Source organism: Cupressus sempervirens, chromosome 10 (genome assembly GCF_028749045.1).
Source record: "Cupressus sempervirens isolate cs-2001-9-10 chromosome 10, ASM2874904v1, whole genome shotgun sequence".
Classification (NCBI taxonomy): Eukaryota; Viridiplantae; Streptophyta; class Pinopsida; order Cupressales; family Cupressaceae; genus Cupressus; species Cupressus sempervirens.
In genome coordinates, this window is record NC_143127.1 from 548,229,900 (window position 1) to 548,251,106 (window position 21,207).

At 34.5% G+C, this 21,207-nt stretch overlaps 1 protein-coding gene across 3 annotated transcripts in view; it reads left to right on the top strand.

The window, feature by feature from the left end:
* The window catches only part of LOC149535062 (ERAD-associated E3 ubiquitin-protein ligase component HRD3A-like), a 32,439-nt gene extending 26,305 nt beyond the window's left edge, over nt 1–6,134 (top strand). For all 3 annotated transcript variants that reach the window (XM_089807801.1, XM_089807800.1, XM_089807802.1), the window contains 5 exons: nt 3,339–3,830; nt 4,446–4,661; nt 4,823–5,146; nt 5,240–5,482; nt 5,709–6,134. In XM_089807801.1, the coding sequence (XP_089663927.1) occupies nt 3,339–3,830; nt 4,446–4,661; nt 4,823–5,146; nt 5,240–5,482; nt 5,709–5,900 (1,467 nt within the window). In that variant the 3' untranslated portion in view covers nt 5,901–6,134. The remainder of the gene's footprint in view (nt 1–3,338; nt 3,831–4,445; nt 4,662–4,822; nt 5,147–5,239; nt 5,483–5,708) is intronic.
* The last annotated feature ends 15,073 nt before the right edge of the window (nt 6,135–21,207 follow it).

Sequence of the window (21,207 nt, forward strand, 5' to 3'; positions counted from 1 at the left end):
TAAAAGCATTCCATCACATCTGCCGCTATTCCAATTTCAACCTTTGTTTGTGAGTTGCCTATCTCAATTTCTTCCTTTATAGAGCTCTTAAATCCATCTGGATCAATTGCATAGGTTCAAAATTCTCATCCACAGGCTGGTAGTTGTAGTGCTCTGATACTAATGTAATATCTGTTGGCTGCAATGAGTGATAGTTAGGTATTTGATCCCTGGCTGAAACATGTAAAAGATACAAAATAGAGGACAGAGTCACAATAGGGATTAAACAAGTTATATTAGCCAAGAAATTTCTAGTAGTCCGCTAGGTCTGAGATTACAATAACAGCTGAGAAAACGTTACCATTAAATTGATATGTTTGTATATCAGTCTGGGGCTCACAGATATGAACAGTGCTGAAAAATTATCAATAATCACTTACAGACCACAGGCATCTACTGGCTTCTTGATGAACTTGCCATGGTATTCCATGTCTTGGCTATGGCTATCTGAGTTGGAAGAGAAATAAATATAGCAATGTTCAATTGCGATCAGAGAATTTGCTGGTTTGCACCCTGCCAATGCAATGACCTGACTCTAGTAAAACAATCTGTATATTGGCTTTGCAAGAGATGGCATCATAGTTACCGGATTCGCGTATCAGACCCCGGATCCGGATTTGCACGTGGATCCGTGAGGATCCTGCCCGGATCCTCAAGGATCCAAGCATGAATCCTGAGGATCCAGCACTAATCCGTGGCAATACAAGGCACAAAAACATAAAATCATGAAAGTGAATGTTCTGATTTTCTTTATAATCATGAAAATAGATCAATTATCAAGTATACTAGATTTATAGATGCACACTAGAATCATAGATTCATACTATGAAATAATTTCTCTTACTTTTTAGTGTACACACACACACACACACACACACACACACGAATCCTCTACGGATCATTATTGGAAAAAAAAATTAAAAAAATCCCAAATCCACGGATCCGATTCGCATACCCGAATCTGATTCGTGGTGTGATCTGCTTTATGGCTCTCCAACAGGGAAATTAGGGTGATGGCTGTGACTGCCCTATGAAATGATGGTGGTCACTACACCTTTGTTGACTTGTACAAGTTTGGAAATGCCTCAACTTGCATAGTATACTTGCTTCAAGGTGTGATGTCCATTACCATATGCAAGGTGGATGATGGATTCTTCCCAAACTGGCACACCTCTTGAACAATAGTTTGAAACCACTCGGACAGACCTCAAGATTTCTCAGTTTGGGGGGTTTTGTCCTCAATTGCTTTGGATTTATTTATTATTTAAACAATAATGTAAAATTAGGAAAATCAGATTTCTAAATGAATAATGGGAACTTGCTTTTATACCTACGTTGGATTGGGCCACCAGGTCCTTATTTTGGTGCCTTGTTCAAAATTTAAATGTTAATTTATATTAATATATATATTTTTAAAAATATTTGTTGATATACATGTGTGTATGTATAGAGTATTTAAAAAAAAATTAATGGTCATGACACAAACCGGGATTCTTAGAATCTTTATCTGTGCCATTTTAAACCGATTTTTGGAAAAGGGATTCCAGGTCTGAGAAACATTAATTAATGTTATGCTCCATGCTTGGGGTTTCATGTTTATGATCTTAGGAAATTTTCTATCAGTAATATTATGTATTTGTATCAATATTTTATTAAAAAGATATTACAATAACATCAAATAATTCACCCCTACATCCACCTGCAAAAACCCTGTTCTACATACCAGAATACTTTTTCTACTAAACACTCCCGCCTTTTGGGTAAAAGGACTGAGATATTATGAACAAAATCTCAGTCATTACACTACAGCCTCGAAAATAAGTTTTCAAAATTGCCATTGAGATGGCCTTTGCTACCAGCATCGGGCCAAGCTACTTGAAATTGACATATGTGGGGTACCATTATAGACAGAAAATGGAATAAAACTAAAGGAATTCATGCCATGCAAATGTTTTTCTATTTTTTTCTCCTTCTGAGACTTTAGTAGACGGTTGATCTAGAAATCCTCTGGCTTGAACCTTGTTCCTTGCCTCATGAGGAAGTCTTTGAGTGTGTCCTAGCCCATCTGGGCTAGAGTTCTTCTTCTTTCTTTACTACTCTTTGCACTCCAAATGATAGAAGGCTGAATCTCTCTATAACATACTAACAAAGATTTCTGCCCAAAATGCCATCTGTCTTCCACATACTCCATCACCCTTTCAACCCCTTTGAATTTTCCTTTGTCCCCATCAATTGACTCTAACCGAGGAACTTCAACACTATTGTTGCATTTCCACCTCTGCTTCTTTGATATTCTCCTAAAAAATGCAGGCAGGTGCTTGACTGTAATAAGTGTAAGCCCGGCCTCCATTCTTCTTCCTTCATGTAAAAGCTTGAACACCTCACTAGAGAATACCACCTTCCTTCTCACTGCATTTTAGCTTTTTTCTCCTTAATTCATAGCATGCTTCAAAAATGAAATGTTTCCCATTTAAACCACACTCCTCATGCCAGTCACATCACCTTGGTAACATGTGCTGAAATGATGTTAAGTTGGCTCTCTCAATGTACAATACATCTCCCCCCAAAATCCAAATCTCGCATGTGCTCCCAATAAACCCCCCTTTGCCCCTCCATAAATGCCACCGCTCACTTGGACAATTTGGCTGCCACCTTGTTACCAGATTGGAGCACATGAGTGATTTTAAATTCTTTAAAGGTATTTAAAATTTTACATGTTGATTTAATAAATTTATTCAAGTTCCATGCTACTGCTTCTCCTTTAATTAGAGCATTTACTATGATCATCGAAACTCCCTCTAGGTGAACTTTCTCAACTAATAGCCTCTTTGCCATAATAACTGCTTGGAGAGCTACCTGCACCTTCGCTTGCTTGAGCCATCCCTATTCTGGTTTTACCCATTCACTAACTTTGATTTCCTAGGAAACTGGATTAACCCAGTGAGACCCCTTAACAGACCGGTAATCTCAAGTGTACATTCATATATCTTGAATGTTTTATTCAATGGAAAGTCAGTATGAAGTCCACAATAGCTTCACATTGTTTTTTATAGTTCAAGATAAAAATAAGATTATATAAAGTTCACAATAGCATAACATTGTTCTTTGGCTCAAGATAAAAGGCAGATTATTCTAATTAATTATGTCAAAGGAGTATTGCTAGGCAAAATCAGTTTAAATACCTCTGTGAGTATTGTAATTTGATATTTGAAATTTCTTGTAATATAAGGAGAATGAATGACATTTATTATAACTTCATATGAAACAGGTGTCTTATACAACCTTGCTTTCTGTAACAGATGCATGAAAAGTCTGTGAAGCTATATGCAGAACTTGCAGCAGTTGCAGTTGCTAGCTTTTTTAGTGCCAAAGAATCTCCATTAATTGAGCCAGTGAGGATAAATGATGGAGCTGAAGAGAACAAAGAGGCACTAAGGAAATCACGTGGTGAGGAAGATGATGATTTTCAGATTATAGAATATCAGGCCCAGAAAGGGAATGCAATGGCGATGTATAGACTTGGTATCTTCTACTACTTTGGTTTGAGAGGGGTACGCCGTGACCATGCAAAAGCATTAATATGGTTTCATAGAGCTGTTGAGAAAGGGGATTCACATTCGATGGAGTTTCTTGGAGAAATTTATGCACGAGGTTCTGGAGTTGAGAGAAACTACACCAAGGCACTTGAGTGGCTAAAGGCAGCCTCCAGGCAAAAGTGGTTTTCTGCATATAACGGCATTGGCTATCTGTATGTCAAGGGTCAGGGAGTGGAAGGCAAGAACTATACCAAGGTGAGATCAAGTGATTGTATCATATGTGGTTAGTAATGTTTTTCTCAGAAACTTGGTTACTTTAGCAAAAAAGAATATGGTCAATAAGAGTGAGTAGTCTTCCACAATCCATCAGATGATCTGTATGAAGCTTGGGTAATATGGTTAATGTTAAACACACATGTATTTTATTTCTATCTAATAATGAGATCATTTCCATTGAAACAAACAATACTCAACTCCTATAAGAAGTCTGAAATTTTTGGAGCCAGAGCAGAGGTCATTTTAGATTCTTTGATTCGACTGTTGGCTTTCTTTGTTAGGTAAGTGATTGATCGATGCAATAATCTCTGTCATTGTGGTCATCAGTTTAGTTCTTATCGTGGTACATCTGTTTTTAAACCTTTTGCTTTGTGAACATGAGATGCACTTTTTTTATGAACTTCCCATCTCATATGTTTGACATTATGTCATATTCTCTTTTATGTTAATGATTGATTTTTGTTGAACATTTGGAATATTCTATAATTGCACGTGACTAGGACTCTAAAATGTTGAGTCTGTTCATTGGAGCACGGTTAGGGAGGCTGTTGTTCATAGGAATCCATTTACATTTGTTTTAGTTTTTCTTTTCAGGCTAAAGAATACTTCAAAAAGGCAGCAGAAAATGATGACCCTAATGGACATTATAACTTAGGTGTTCTATACTTGAAAGGAATGGGTGTGAAAAAAGATGTGAAGTTAGCTTGTAAGCATTTTATAACGGCAGCTAATACTGGTCAACCAAAGGCATTCTATCAACTTGGAAAGATGTTCCACAATGGCATTGGTCTGAAAAAGGATCTGGCTATGGTGAGTTTGTTTCTTGTGTTGCGTTTACAATAGAGTTTACGTTTTTATATTGGAATAGGGAATTATTTGTTCATTGTAGCATGTGATTTTTAATTAAGCGTCACTTTTACAAATTATTGCTTATCGAGGGTTAATTTCAAACTTAATTTTTCTTGTCCCAGGCTGCCATATTGTATAAACTTGTTGCAGAGAGGGGTCCTTGGGGATCTCTGCTAAGATGGGCTCTAGAATGCTATTTGAAAGGCCAAACTGGCAAAGCTCTATTATTATACTCAAGGGTTGCTGAGCTTGGATATGAGGTTGCACAGAGCAATGCTGCATGGATTCTTGACAAGTATGGAGAATATGACATATGTATAGGAAAGTCAGGCTTTTGTACTGATGTTGAAAGGCATCAACGTGCACATACACTTTGGTGGCATGCATCAGAGCAGGGTAATGAACATGCAGCACTACTGATTGGGGATGCCTATTATTATGGCAGGGTGAGTTTTTTCCATGTGAATTTCAATATGGATACCAAGGTAGCTCATATACTAAATGCAATTCATTGTTGATGGTTGATTTTTGCTTCATAGGGCACTGATAGAGATTTTGAGCGTGCGGCGGAGGCTTACATGCATGCCCACTCACAAGGGAATGCCCAGGCTATGTTCAATCTTGGGTTCATGCATGAACATGGAGAAGGGCTTCCTCTTGATCTGCACTTGGCAAAAAGATATTATGATCAAGCTTTAGAGAATGATGCCGCTGCCAAGTTGCCTGTGATGCTTGCATTAATGAGTGTATGGTTGAGAAAGAATTATTCAGGGAGCAGTCTTGTGAGTTCTTTCACACTTATACCAATTCTCTACTCTGTTCATGAATTGATATCTACTTTCAGGAGAGTTGTCTTTCTATTCAACTTCTGCATTGTTATTTCTTGCTGGCATGTTATTTTGTTGGGGAGTACCTTTTAACTGGCTGCTGATGGTGGATAGTTTTTATGTATGCTATTTTTGTGAATTTGCTTGCATTCTAACTGAGCAAGATTTGACTGTGTTGCAGGTGGCATTAATTGATTCTCTGCCTGATATACTTCCCAGATTGTTGGAATGGTTGAAGAAAACCCTTCTTGATGATGGCAATGTGACTATACTTACACTTGTTGTCTGCCTTTTGACAGTCTTGTATCTTCGTGATAGACAAAGACGTGTAGCTGCTCCTGCAGTTCCTCAGCCACAAATTGGCAATAACTGATGTCTAACATTTCTGAGGCTTTTGTTGTCTACGTCCACAGTGGTTCATCCATCCCATGTGATCAGTTTTCCGATGAGAGATCTTTTCCCTTAGAATTACCATGTTCAGCTATCAATGCCATTATTCATGCAATCAATATTTGTTGTTACCTCTAATCCAACATTTAATTTTAAGAAGTGTGGCTTTGGGCCTTTAAAGGTTTTATTTTTGCTTAATGAAGTTATCTTAATTTCAGTTTCAGTGTTTTAAGGATTTACAGCAGTAGATATGAACTAAGTATCTTATCTCTTTGCCCTTAAAATTATGCTAAAATTGGATTATTAGTGGATTTAATAAATCAAAGAAAATTTGTAAAATAGCTATATGCATAAATTTTTTACTAAGATTGATTATGTAATTTGTTTTGGGAATTAGCTTTGATTTTCAGGTTAATCTTTTGTCTCTATGGAGCTGCTTCCCAGTTTCTACTCCTCTACTCTTTCTTCTGGAACTGATTTCCAGTCTCTATCCTTGCCTCCCTCAGCAGCTCACATAGAGGGCTGAGAAGAAAATAGTTTACTGGATGACTTAACCTATGCATATGGCTAAGTTTCATGTTTGTTTCTGGCAGCTATGTTCGTCCACTATTCTTCTTGAATTCATTTTGAGCAATTTTTGCAGTGGATCAGAAAGGATGCTTAGGGAATTTTCGTAGGCTCATATCCGTTTTGAGAAGAGATTTCCGAGTGCATTCAAAAGATAGGTGGTATGAGCTTTATTGCTGTTGAGCTTCAGGTAATTGCTTTTTGTGCAATTCGGATTATTCAGGATATGCGAGGGGATGGGCCTTGAGAGGTCTTGGACATGACATTGACCATTCAATGTTTTCTTAGATAAGTTGTAAAGGCTTGGGTTTTCAAAACCTTGTGTTTACTCATCTTGATGAATGTTTTACGTACTACCTGACTAGGTGTATTCAGAATGCTAGGGAGTAAATTGAATCATGTGCTATCTAGGAAGCACTCTACATTTTTTTAATATGGTTCATTTCGATTTTTTTAATATCCATGCTTTTGCTTTTGGCTCAAGTTTTGTCTTGAACTCTCTGGTGAATAAAGTAGGCTATTGTTTAAATCAGAGCTAAGGTGAAACTTAGTAGTGACAATTGTCAATAAATTCATGACCTGGTTTCTTGGGAAGGCTCATAGTAAGCTTAGTTTCAACCTGCTTCATATGGGGTGTAGGTACTAGAACTGGACAGTGGATACCTGGTCAGCCAAGAAAAAATGAAACGCACCTTATTAACAAATTACAGCCGAGGTATGTGTTGGCAAGGTTGTCATTATAAAGTAGGCTATTGTTTAAATCAGAGCTAAGGTGAAACTTAGTAGTGACAATTGTCAATAAATTCATGACCTGGTTTCTTGGGAAGGCTCATAGTAAGCTTAGTTTCAACCTGCTTCATATGGTGTGTAGGTACTAGAACTGGACAGTGGATACCTGGTCAGCCAAGAAAAAATGAAACGCACCTTATTAACAAATTACAGCCGAGGTATGTGTTGGCAAGGTTGTCATTAGAGTGTGGCAATTCAATTCAACTAAGATTTGGATTAAAGAACACGTAACGTTAAAGATACGGGGCTACTATATTAAACACATGACAGTCACCTCCGTCGACAGGTGGTTTTTTAATTTTGGAAGTGTTTTATGTTTCCTGTATAACCTTTATGTGAAATACTTACAATGCAAAATGGCACTTCAATATCTTGCCCTGCTCTTAGTCACCAAAAGTTATTCAACCATACATTTTGGTTTCAATGATTAAAGAAAATATGCTTTATACTATGTTAATCTTTATTGGCTCTCTTTTCAAAAAAAAGTGGCAAGTGGCAAGTAGTTATTGTTTTATAGGTCTTTTTTATAGAAATTTTGTAGGGGGCTTAGTTTTGGTAATACAATTACCATGCTAGAGGTTGGCTGTGCAAAGTGAGGGATAAACAAATGTGTTTTTATTAACAAAGCAAAATAACAAGGGTGTTGTTCCTTACAAAAACAATATCCAGGAGGTTGTACAATCGGACCATCCCGTACATAAAAAAGAACTAGAAACTAGACAAAGAAGAGATGAAGCCCCCATGGGGTCAAACAATTGTAGAAGAGATGAAAAAAGAGTAGCAAAGAACTAGAATTATGCACGCCAACAACTCACACTATTGGTAGTTTTGAGTCACTCCCCTTGAGGAAATTAAGGAGCTCCCAATTATCGATCTCACCATTTTGAGAGTCTTGGTGTAGTAGGCAAAATTTAGTAGCTGCAATATACACAACCCTATGTTTGAACTTCCCATTTCTACCTCTTGGATCTTGGTGACAAAATAATCCACCCTAATTTTTAGTGTCTTAACATCCTCCAAAAGGGCCAATCATGTGAGTTAGTCATTGAAAGGGGAAAAGGCCCCAATCCTAAATAATCTAAGACCCTTTACTTGTCTTGAAGCAATTAGAGACACGAGAAAAGAGAATTGTTGTCAATATTGTTAGTTGACATCAACCCATTTCATCTTATTTGTTGCCTGGCAATAGTCTTTGCATCTACATGCATTGCAAAATCCTCTGTCTATTGGGGCTTGAAAACATTGTTGGTAGGACCTTTTCTCTTTCATTCCTCTCTCCAACTAACACTCTAGCAAAAACACTACTAGATGCTAGTATTCCTCCAAATCATCCATACCAAATTTGTTGTTTCCTTGGTCTTGTTGCTTACCAGAGTTTGTTGTTATGACACTTGCCTTTCTCCAACATGTTTGCCTTAATCCTTGTAGGGTACGGAAAACAAATGCCAACATTTCTGTTGGGTCCAATAGCAATCATTCTCCCCCTCACCCACTAACTCTTTTGATTTCTCCTTATCAGTAACCCAACCTTTTCTCATGTGAACATGCCAATTGGCATATTGAATGGTCATTACTTCTATCAATGCACTTTCTTTGGAAGTTCTGGGTGGTATAGTCTAGTTTGAATTTTTTTGTTTGTGAGAGATTATATGTCAACTCACAAGTGACACATTTTGTACTTGTGAATTGATCTATGTTAAGTAACTTTTCTTGGTTTGCTTTGCAACCTACCATGCTTACCCATCAAAACTTCAAATCAACAAGGGGCCAATAGTGGAGTTTCCATCAAACCATAATACATGTGGCATTAACATGTAAAGTGCCGTTCCTCACAATTGGCCAATTCAACTCTTTTTCCCTGAAGATTGTTGACCTTTAATCCACAAAGATAAGATTATTATTAAAACAACCATCACTATAGATTATTATTAAATCAACCATCACTATGGATTATTATTAAAACAAACATCACTATAGATTATTATTAAAACAACCATCACTATAAGTCTTATAAGTCAATTTCTAGGTGGCCATAAACATTATAAGGTCCATAGCTATTAGTTCTTTATTTTGCATTCCTCTCTAACCATTTGTCTATGTGAGGAGGAATACTATTGATTCTATGCTAATGGCCTAGGCCATCGATGACAAGATCTAATGTAGCCATTACATCCATAATTCTGTTCCATTTCGTATATGTGTTTGATAATAAAATGTTGTAGTCTTAGGAGAAGTATCTTGATATCTACTACAACATTTTTTGTTGACCAACTTGATTTAATTTCCCTTATTATTGCTTTAACAATGTACTAAGAATCACCTTCAACTTCCAAAGTTTTACGTCCCACATATAAGACAAGTTTAATTCCCCACATAAGATACATTCCTTCTGCTTGGTTATTAGAACACCCTTTCAAATTCCAAATGTACGCCAAAACCATACCACCATTATGTTCTCTAATAATGCCTCCTGCAACAACCCTTTCACCCTAAGCCACGCTAGCAAAGTTCAATTTAAACCACCCTTGGTTTGGTGGTTTCCACTTTTTACCTTTAAATACAAGAACCTTTGAATTGTTGTATGTTGCTAATCTCTAGGAAGCCCCCTATTTCTTGCAATTTTCTCTTCATAGGGTGTTGAGGGGAAGAACACACATTTTAGTTTGATAGACTTAATATTTTCAAGAAACATTTTATAAAAGGAATGAAAGATTGTCCATAGAATCCTCCAAGTTCTAAAAATCTTGTTATATCTTTCTTTCCACAGGCTCCACGCAATGTGTGGGGGGATTATAGTTCTCACAATTACTTGATTTTTTGGTTGAAAATTGGGCCCCTCCATTCCATGCACATCTATTGTATATTGTTATTAGCAACCCAAGATATCTTGAGTTTTGTGAGGACTATATTCCATAAATCGCGAGAAAACTTGCAACGAATTAAGATATGAGAAAAAAATTCTTTCTCTTGTTTACAAACGACACATCTATTGGGGTAATTAAAGCCCCTCTTTCTCAAGTTACCCTAAGTGGGGATTATATTATGCATGGAAGCCCACCAAAACATGTTAATATTTGGAATAAGGTGAGTTCCATACTTCCATAGCCCAAGGAGGAGGGCCTTTCATTTTAGTTAGCATAGTATATATTAATGTTGAATATATCATCAAAGTTTAGACTACAAAAGAATTTATTGTCCCTGGGGAATATAGGAATCATGATCCTTTCAACATTTATCTATAGCTCTCTAGTCAAATTAAGTAGACGAGTCTGGAATTGGAAGCATAGACCATGTCTTCCCAATTCTACAATGGGGAAAGGTAATCAACAACTTTAGCCTCGACATAGTCACTAACCATCTTATATCATAAAAAAAACACAGGAAGACAAGGACCTGTCTTTATTCCAAACATCTTCTCAAAATCTAATAGTTTTACCATTCCCAAGTTGCCATTTCAGTCCTACTTGAATGATGCTTCTCCACTTAGTGATAATATTCCAAAAACGTTATACCCTCTAATGAAGGTCTAGTTGTGGAGATTTTCACAAAAAACTTTTAGAAGTCTAGTGTTTAATACACATGATATCCACTAGTCAGCCTTATGTAGAGTAAGTTTCCAACCAGTCTTTGCCTTCAAGGCATTATTTAAAGGGGTAATCTTGTGTTGACTAAGGTCACCACACTCATGTTTAAAAAGTGTGCTCTAGCTTACTAAAGCCATTGTTCTCTTTTCTTCCATACCTATTCATAAAAGTGTTCTATGAATTCTTTCTATCTTATCAACGATGGTGCCTAAAATTTTGAATAGAGAGAGGAAGAATAGATGAATTCCTTGCAGGGACAAGGACAACAATTATTTTTAACCTGCATTACATGAAATTTTCTCTTTCCAACCAACCAACATCCTTTGCAATCTCTCAAGAATAGAGTTCCAGAAGTTTTGATTAACTTCTTTGACTTTGAGGGGAAGGACAAGGTACTGACCCAGGAGGACAAATAATTTTCTTATCAGAATAGCCTGGATTTTAATCGGATTTTATCTTATAAATCACTCTTGATATTATATAATTATAAGTTTCTCTTCTCATGGGTTTTGCATTGGATTGATGCTAAAGCATAGTCAGTCAAGAATGTCCTCCTAACCTTTGCTTCAATAATAGAGGCTTTACCAAACGAAAAATACTATCATCAACAATTGTTGTAGAACACTTGCAGGTAGGGAGGAAGCAACTTTAATCTCATGAAGTTTACCTGGGCTAACAATGCCTAAAAAAATCCTCCTAAGGACCTCCATAAGAATGGTGAAGAGGTAAAGTGCATGGGGATCACCTTGTCTTAGTTTCTTATCAGCTCCAAATTGCCCTCTTGGAATTCCATTTACCAAGACAAAGAATTTAATAGTTTCAATGCTGACTTTTATGAGGTTAATCAATTTCTCATTAAGGGCTAGCTTATCTTAGACTTTATAAAGAAAATCCCATCTAACCTGGTCATAAGCTTTAGAGATGTTAAGCTTAAGAACTATCTTATGCACACCACATTGGTTTATTGAGTGGATCAATCCACGAGTTGTGGTAATGACATCAAGGATTTGATATCCCATCAAAAATCCTTTCTGATGATTATTAATAATACTAGCAAGAAAAGGCTTGATAATGTTAACGACTTTGGTGAAGATTTTATAGATGGTGTTGCATAAGCTTATAGGTCTAAAATCCCTAATCCTTTTTAGCTTCTATATGTTGGGAGTGAACACAATGTATTTGTTGTTAAGTTTCATGAGTAATCTCCCCATTCATAAAAAATCCCTAGTGGCCATAGTAAGATCAAACTTGATATGTCCCAAAAATCTTGTAAAAAGGAAGAAGGGAAACCACAAATTTCACCTTTTCTTCATAAATCTAGATAAGACTTCAAACATTGTCCTCTAGGGTAAGAGTTGGTTGCATGTAGTGTAAGATTTCTTCATCAATAACATCAACCCTTTATCCATCATCTTTGTAAGCCTTGTAAATTAATCAACAACCTATATTCCCAATCACCAATCATTAGTGACATCTCAATCCCACTCTCAGGGCTCACAATCCTATTTTTTATATTATGTTTGCAAGCTGATTTGTGGAAAAAATTAAGAGTTTTTATCTACTTTTAACCATTGTATATGAGATCTCTACTTCTAGAATACCTCTTCCTTCCTTAGTGTTTCCTTCCATATTTCCTTTGTGGATTCTTCTTCATTACATATATCATGTGAATTATCCCTTGTTATCATACTTACTTGAATCTCCTTTTGTTTACTACCTATTTTCTTCTCCTGAGAGAAATATCCCCAAATGTCAATTTGTTCCAATTCCTAATTAATTCCACCTTCTAGCTACCTCTAGACATAGTTGAACTCCAATTTGGTGTATTTTGCTAGTTATTTAGGCAATTTTTGAAATTTGAATACAAAGAACACAAAATCTCATACATGAAAGGCACATAGCCTTGGTTGTAGTTGTTCTTTTGACTAAAAAGAAGGGGGGTGATTTGATATTGTCCTTAGAAGGGCACATGATGTGGCACTGTACCATAAATCCCACTACACCAAAACCAGAAACTTATCAAGTTAACCCAAATCAGGCTATTTTCTTTGCTATTATTGGACTAGGTGAACTTTTGTTCAAACAATTCAATATCAAGAAACCTAGTCAAATTGATAAATTTAGCTAGGGCACCCATGTTGTCTAAGTGATCTACCAATTCCCCTAGCTTCTTTGAGGGGAATAATCAAATGCTAAAATTCCTAGCAACCATCCAACAAGCGTTGGGATTGTCCATGATCATGTTAGCTATCTCCTTCCAAAAAATTTCTCTACCCGATTGGGTATTGTGGGTGTGAAAATTGGACCTACAACTATGACACAACACTTTAATAAGTCATTACATTCATGGTTAGAATAAAAATAATCAGATAAATGAATACATAAAACCATGATTGTTAAAGTATCAGACTGTGAGTAAATAATATTTTGAATTGTTTCAATATAATATTGATATGTAACGTTGAAATGTTATTAATGAATGTAGGGAAAATGTTGTTAAAATGAATTCACTGAAAAAAGATTGAAGACTTATGAAAGTTTCTGTGTTTGTTGTGTTTAGTCAGCAAATTTCAAAGTTATATAAATATGATGAAGGTCAGACAGTGAGTCATAACCATTAGGCGTGACTCAAAGTCACCCTTGATACTATATAACCCATGACAAGACTAAATTGACGCTAATGCAGTCAATTAGTTAAGTTGGAAAGGTTATCGATTTCAATATATTGAAATATGTTTATAATATAAAATTTTCCTATATATATATATGATTCTTATTTTATATCTAAACATATGTAACAATAACATAAATAATCACAGATTCATTTAAGATCATTATAATTTGTGTTTGACTAATCTATACATTAACACTCCCTCTTAGATTAGTAAGAAGGAAATACATAGAAGAAGTCTTTGATCAGAAGACTTCTTAATGTCAGATAAGAGTTGATTCATCAATGAAATAATATTCATCAACTTATATTTGACATTATATATCACGAGAGTTGGCCTATCAGAATATCTATATAAAAAAATTCACCAAGCTCTTTAGAGTAATGGCGTATCAGAAACATCAACTGAATGATGATCACCAAGTACTCAGTTTGTTATTGGCCTATCAGAATATTAGGGCAAGATATTCACCAAGTACCAAAAATATATCTATATAAGAAAATTGTAGATAATCAAATTAATGATATCAAATGCCTAGTTGTTGATTTATAAGATAAAGCCTTTACATGAAACAATTTCACAAAAAAAAATCATGCTACAAGTTATTGTAAGGACATCACTTTACAACAACTTCACTTGATACAAGTGAAATCATTTTGAAGTTGTCACTTCTTAATGATTAACATAGGTTTTATAAATTTATATTATATAAATTGTAGAATAATCAATTTCTCTAAGACATTTCCTCAGATTTTACAATCATACCAAGTTCTTTATGAAAATGCTCCAACTTTGTTTTAGCAAGTGGTTTGGTAAGAGTATCTGCAATTTGATCCTCTATACTAATGTATTCCAACTTGATTACATCCTTCTCAACCATGTCTCAAAAATAGTGGTATGGTATCTCAATGTGTTTTGATTTGTTATGAAACACTAGATTAAGAGATAGCTTGATACAACTCTGGTTATCACAATAAATAGTAGTAGGTGGAAGTGGCTTCCCAAATAATCCAAATAGAAGTTTCCTCAACCATACAACTTCTCTTGCTCTTATAAATGCAACTATGTACTTGGCTTCTGTAGAGCTCTATGCTACTGAAGACTGCTTCCGACTAAACCAGGTAATCATTGCTGAACCCAAGGTAAAAGAACATCCTGAAGTGCTCTTATGATTTTATGAATTTCCTACCCAATCAAAATCTGTATATCCTCTTAGATTTAGTACAAGTTTAGTGTATTTCAGACTACATCCAATTGTACCACTGAGATACTTGAGAATGTGTTTTGCTAGTACTAAATGGGTTTGTTTAGGTTTGCACATGAATAGACTACAAACATTTACATCATAACAAATGTCAGGTCTTGTGTTTACCAAATACATTAAAGAACCAATTATCTATCGATATAGAGTAGGATCAACACTTTCAGAATCTTTAGTTGCTTCTTTTAGTTTCTGAAGGTTTGTTTCCATAAGAGTTTTCATTGCCTTGCAGTCCAACATACCAAATCTATTGAGTAGGTCTAGAGTATATTTCCCTTGATTTAGGAAGATTCCTTTGGAATGTTGCCATACTTCTAGGCCTAAGAACTAGTGTAGTATTCCTAAGTCTTTCATTAACTCAGATATGAGATCTTGTTTACATATTTCAATTAGATGATCTTCTCTTGTAATCAAAAGATCATCAACATATAGAACCATGATTAACATATCCCTTTGTATTACCTTGTAATATAAATTTGGATCTGTAATTTTTTTAGAGAAATCAAGTTTTGTTAGATGTTGATCCATCTGTTCATACCATGCTCGAGGAGCTTGTTTCAATCCATATAAAGCCTTTTTAAATTTGCATACATGAGATTGTTTATTTTTTACTTCAAATCCTTCTGGTTGTTCAAGATAAACTTCCTCTTCTATAACACCATTCAAAAATGTAGTCTTTACATCCATTTGATGAATTTTCCATCCCTTGGATGCAGTAATGGCTAAAATAGTTTTGACTGAAGTATATTTGGTTACTGGAGCAAATGTTTCCTCATAGTCTATTGCTTCCTTTTGGGAAAATCCTCTTGCTAAAAACCTTGCTTTGTACTTGTCAATACTTCCATCTGTAACATGTTTAATTTTAAATAGCCATTTTGAGGAGACAACTAATTTATTTTTGGGTCTAGGAACAATATCCCAGACATCATTTTTTAGTATGGAGTTATATTCTTCTGTCATGGCATCTTTCCAATGTTGATGTTTTATTGCTTCTTTTACATAGATGGTTCAGATTTGGAGATTTCACTCATCATTGCAATGTAACTTGAGTATATGTTAGGATGTTTTCTTTCTCTAATGAAATATGAGGGAATGGAATTGTTTTCTTCAATTAGCTTTCTGGTCCATAGTGGTCTTTTATTTTCCTCAGAGATGTGAGTAATGTCCATGGGTTCAATTGATTTATCTTCCTCCATTAGAGACTCCCTCTCATTATCAAAGTTTTATTCTTCTAAAGTTTCTTCTAGGGTTCATTTGAATTTGATTCATTTTCATGTCTAGATCTTTTGTAGGCCAAATCTTCATCAAATATTACATCTCGAATTAGTTCAATATTTCTTTGTCTTGGGATATAGATACAATAAGCTTTGGAAGCTTTACTATAGCCTACAAAGATTCCTTTCATTTCTGAGGACTCTAGTTTGGTTCTCTTCTCTTTAGGAATATGTACATAGACAGGGCAACGAAAAATTCTCAGGTCTTTAAGATTGGGTTTCTTCCTGATAAATGCCTCTTCAGGGGTCTTCAATTCAAGATGAGAGTGAGGACATCTATTTTGAACGAAAACAACAGTATTTGAAGCTTCTCCCCAAAGCAAAGTTTCAAGATTTTGATCATGAATCATTGCCTTAGCATAATGAACTATAGATCTATTCTTTCTCTTAGCTATTCCATTTTGTTGAGGATTATAAGGAATAAAACACTCCCTCTTGATCCCAACAGTTTTACAATAATTTATAAAGATATAATAAATGTACTCTTTACCATTGTTTGTTCTTAAGACTTTTATTTTCTTTCCAGAAAGGTTTTCTACAAGGGCTTTAAACTCTTGAAATTTTGTGAGGATTTCTTCAGATTCTTTACTTTTAAGAAAATAGATCCAAGTCTTCCTAGAGAAATCATCCACAAATATGATATAGTATAGAGAACCTCCTAGGGAAGGAACTAACATATGACCACATAAGTTTGAGTGAATAAGTTCTAGAATTTCTTTGGATTTGTTTTGACTATTTTGGAACGTAGTTTTAATATTCTTCCCTAGAGCACAACCTTAATAGGTTCCTTCATGGTATGGATTACGTTTAGGTAAACCTGTTACCTTTTTTCCTAGAGCAGGTGATCCTCGAAAATGAAGATGACCTAGTCTCTTGTGCCAGATTTTATTTTCTTTCAAAGAATCATGAATTAGAGTTGAATGAGTAAGAGAGTTAATCTGATAAAGACATCCATGTGTGGAGCCAATCTTGTATGCATTTTTTATGTTAGAATTATTAGGCCAAGCTAAGACCTTTCCTTCCATAAATGTAACTTTGAATCCTTCATCTTCAAGAGTAGAGATAGATGGCAAGTTTCTTTTTATATCAAGTACATATAGTACCTAAGTAAGTTCAATTATTTTCCCTGAATTTAGATGAATAGTACATGTTCATATTCCCATTACAAGATAGCTTGTATCATCTCTAATGGTTACTTCATCAACATAGTCTTCTTTGATAGAGTCTAATTGTCCTTTAAAACCTGTAATATGTTGAGAGGCTCTGCTATCAATTACCCAAGTACTTGATCTGGTTGATACTTCACTGGAGAGTGCTAAATAGAAAGCATTGTGCTCAAAATTTCCATTTGAGTGGTTGCAAATGAAGCTTGTGGCTTAATTCTATCAGGACATCTAGATGTCGGATGTCCAATTTTATCACATCTAAAACATTGCATTTTGGAGAAGTTAGGTGGCTTCCTTTTTCCTTTGATTTTTCTTTTCTTCTTATATACTTGAGTGGAGAGAACTTTTAAATCTTCTTTTGAGGAGGAAACATTTTGACCTCGAGCTAATTACATACACTCTTCTTGAATACAGTCCACTTTAAGCCACTCGAATTTAGGTAGTTTTGATCGAGAGCACACCCCTTGTTTGAAGGTATCCCATGATGATGGAAGGCCTTTCAGAGCCATTATTGTTAACTCCTTTCCATCACAGATGTGTCCTATGGAAGAGAGTTGATTTCAAAGTTCAGTTATTCTCATAAAGTAAGAGAAAATTTTCTCTCCTTTATTCATTTTAATATTTGACATTCTGGCCTTTAATGTGATGATTTGAACAACATTATTTATCTCAAACATATTTCCAAGAGCATTGTACATCTCATGTGCAGTGTCCAGTTTTGAGATTACAAGTAGAAGATGAGTTTTAACACTGTCCACAATGAGTTTATAGCTTTATTGTGTCACTCTCCCATTTTTCTAGTTCATTAATTCCTTTGGGTGGTGGGTCAGAATTTTCAATAAACTTATTTAGACCATGTTCTTTTGTTATAAGTTTTAGTCGTAATTTCTAGCCTGCAAAATCTGAGTCACCTTCTAATCTATCTTCCAGCCTCATCTCATTCACCATTTTAAGTATTATTTGATTAAAGTATGATTTTAGGATCACTTCTTTAAACTTGCTCTGATAACATGATAAAGTATCAGACTCTGAGTAAATATTATTATGAATTGTTTCAATATAATATTGATATGTAATGTTGAGATGTTATTAATGAATGCCAAGTAAATGTTGTTAAAATGAATTCGCTGAATTTTTTTTTGAAGAATTATGAAAGTTTCTATGTTCGTTGTATTTAATCAATGGGTTTCAAAGTTATATAAATATGATGGAGGTTAGACAATGAGTCACGATCGATAGGCATGACTCACGATGGATTCACGTCTATCGAGCGTGACTGAAAGTCACCCCTGATACTATATAACCAACGACAAGATCAACCTGACATTAATGCAATCAATTGGTTAAGTCGGCAAGGTTACTAATTTCAATATATTGAAATATTAATATAAAATCTACATGTGTATGTGTGTGTGTCTATGATTCTTATGTTTGACTAATCTATAAATTAACAATGATAAATCAACCAATTTTCTCCTATCTAATATGAGTATGATTGCTCTCAATTTTCTAAGCTATCAATGATTAGACAAAACAAAATGAAGGATTTAAATGTATACAATTCTAAGTTTTTTTGGGGTATTTTTTTAATGCAATAAGAATGATTAATCTAAATGGAATAGAACAAACTAAACAAGATTCTCCAAAATGTGATGCACAATATCTCTAGAGCAAAACCATCATAATAACTCTACTCTTCAATCACACATGAGAAATAAGGAGATGGACCTTGGTTTATAGAAAATCTAGAAAATTGTTGGTTGAGATTGATTGTGATGAATGGTTCAGATTAATTCAAAGGTGAGTAAAAATGAGTTTTAAAGCATGCACATTATGTTAATCAAGTTCTTTAAGAGGTGAAAGAAAAGTTAACCAATCATTTTTTGAGTGATTTTAGAAGATAAAAGAGACCTAAATTTTATTTAATTTGTAAAGCTCAGTTTATGCATAGTTGTGTTAAAAGATTTATTCGTTTTCCTAATATATCTATTTATGTAAACTCAACTTTTGTCATTGATTTTGTCAATTTTGAGGATAATTGAATATTTATCTCAATTAATTATTTTTTCCTCAAATTTTAAATATTTAATTCAAATAAATGATGTTTTTAGAGATATAATTCAATTAAATCAAATTAATTCTTTTTTCATGTGTACATGGAAAATAAATTAATTTTAGATGACTTAATTGCCAATTCAATGTCAATATTTAGGAATTAATAGATTTTTAATAATTTTACAAATGTTGATGAACTATGCAATTTGATGATAAAACCATATTAATAATAGAAATTGATTTCCTTTTAGTTAGGATTTTTATGATTTTGATTGATAATTCAAACTGGGGGTTCATTGTTTAAAAGACTAATTTTGGGCGATTACAGGTATTAGGGGTATACATATTATGTAATGTTTCACCCAAGGATCCTTGGATACAAGGATAAATAATGCACTAATTTTTTATATTAATCATAAATTATCTCACTAGAAGATGGAGTAGCCAAGTTCATTAATTAAACATCTAAACAAGATAAGAAAACATGGAACATGCCATAACTCACATGTTCTCCTACACAAGAAAAAGTCTTTTTAACACTTCTAAAGATTCACAAGCACTAAACCATACTCTCAAAAAAAAGAACATACATTTGTGAGAATAATCAAAGGAGACTTGGATAACATCTACAGGCCCCAAGAGGGAGATGCTAATCTATATAACAAAATTACCATATTTTTTAAGCCCAAAATAAAAGTTCCTAACGTGATTAAGCATACAAGGTCATTACCAACTAACCATAACATAACCAATAAAATAAGAAATTTACCTCAAATGATCACACACAAGGCAAGGGTGTAAGGTTGCATCATTCATCCATTGGAAATCATGCTAAACGACAAATGTTGAATCCTAAAATCGGGCAAAGCTTGAAATTTCTTAAAAACCTTCAAAACCTAGAATCTTAATCTTAGCTCCTAGAAAGATGAAACCACTCTCAAACATTTGAGAGTATATATATCTTCAGTAGAATCCACTTATACTAAGTGATATATTTATATATGGTCTTGGTGCTAAATTAGACTTGTCAAGGCTTGAAAGATATCCCTAGGCACCTTACAAACTAACCCAAAAAGGTCAAAATCATTTCCCACCACCTAAAATTACAACACATCTCAAATTGGGGAGAAATAAAAAAATAAGAACAAAAATGTGTGTGCATACACCAATCTTGATAGATATCAAAAGGAAAGCTAGTGAGGTTTGAAAAACACCTAGTCTAGTGAGGTTGCAAATGACAAACCTCAGGCACAGATGCAAAACTTCTTAGAAAATAATTTGAAGATGCCACACTACTTAGATGGTAATAAAATGTCTTCTAGTGAAGCTCGAGAGGTTGTACACAATAATTGGCTAATCTCGAATGAAAACACATAAGGAAAAGGCCAAAACTAAGATGGAACTAGATACATGCATATTAAGGAAATAGTCATTTGATTACATCGAGATATAAATGTAAAACATAAATAAGTAAGGTTAGATCAACATCAATATACATGTATACCATCAAATATTTCTTTGATGACAAGATTAAGAAGACAAGTTCTAGATCCTACACATGGAGGAGGTCCATCCCTGTTCAATGATCCCCGACAATGGTATAGTTAGAAAAGCCTCTCAACCATATGGAAATCATAGGCTCAACCCACTGTACTGATGGAGATAGTAACCAGACCACAAATAGAAGACATATACATAAGTAGAGAGTGGCTAGTGCGCACACACTAGAAAAACATATAATCTCATAGAACATAACAATGTTCAATACAATATTCTAGAGAAATGTAATCATACATGGAGAAAATTCAACATGAGATCTAGTATACACAAAAATTTATAGTATAGCAAGGGTACTACTTAGTACTAACAAATTTTTAGTGTGGAGGCTCGGGAATGGAATGTCATCACACAACTCATAAGGC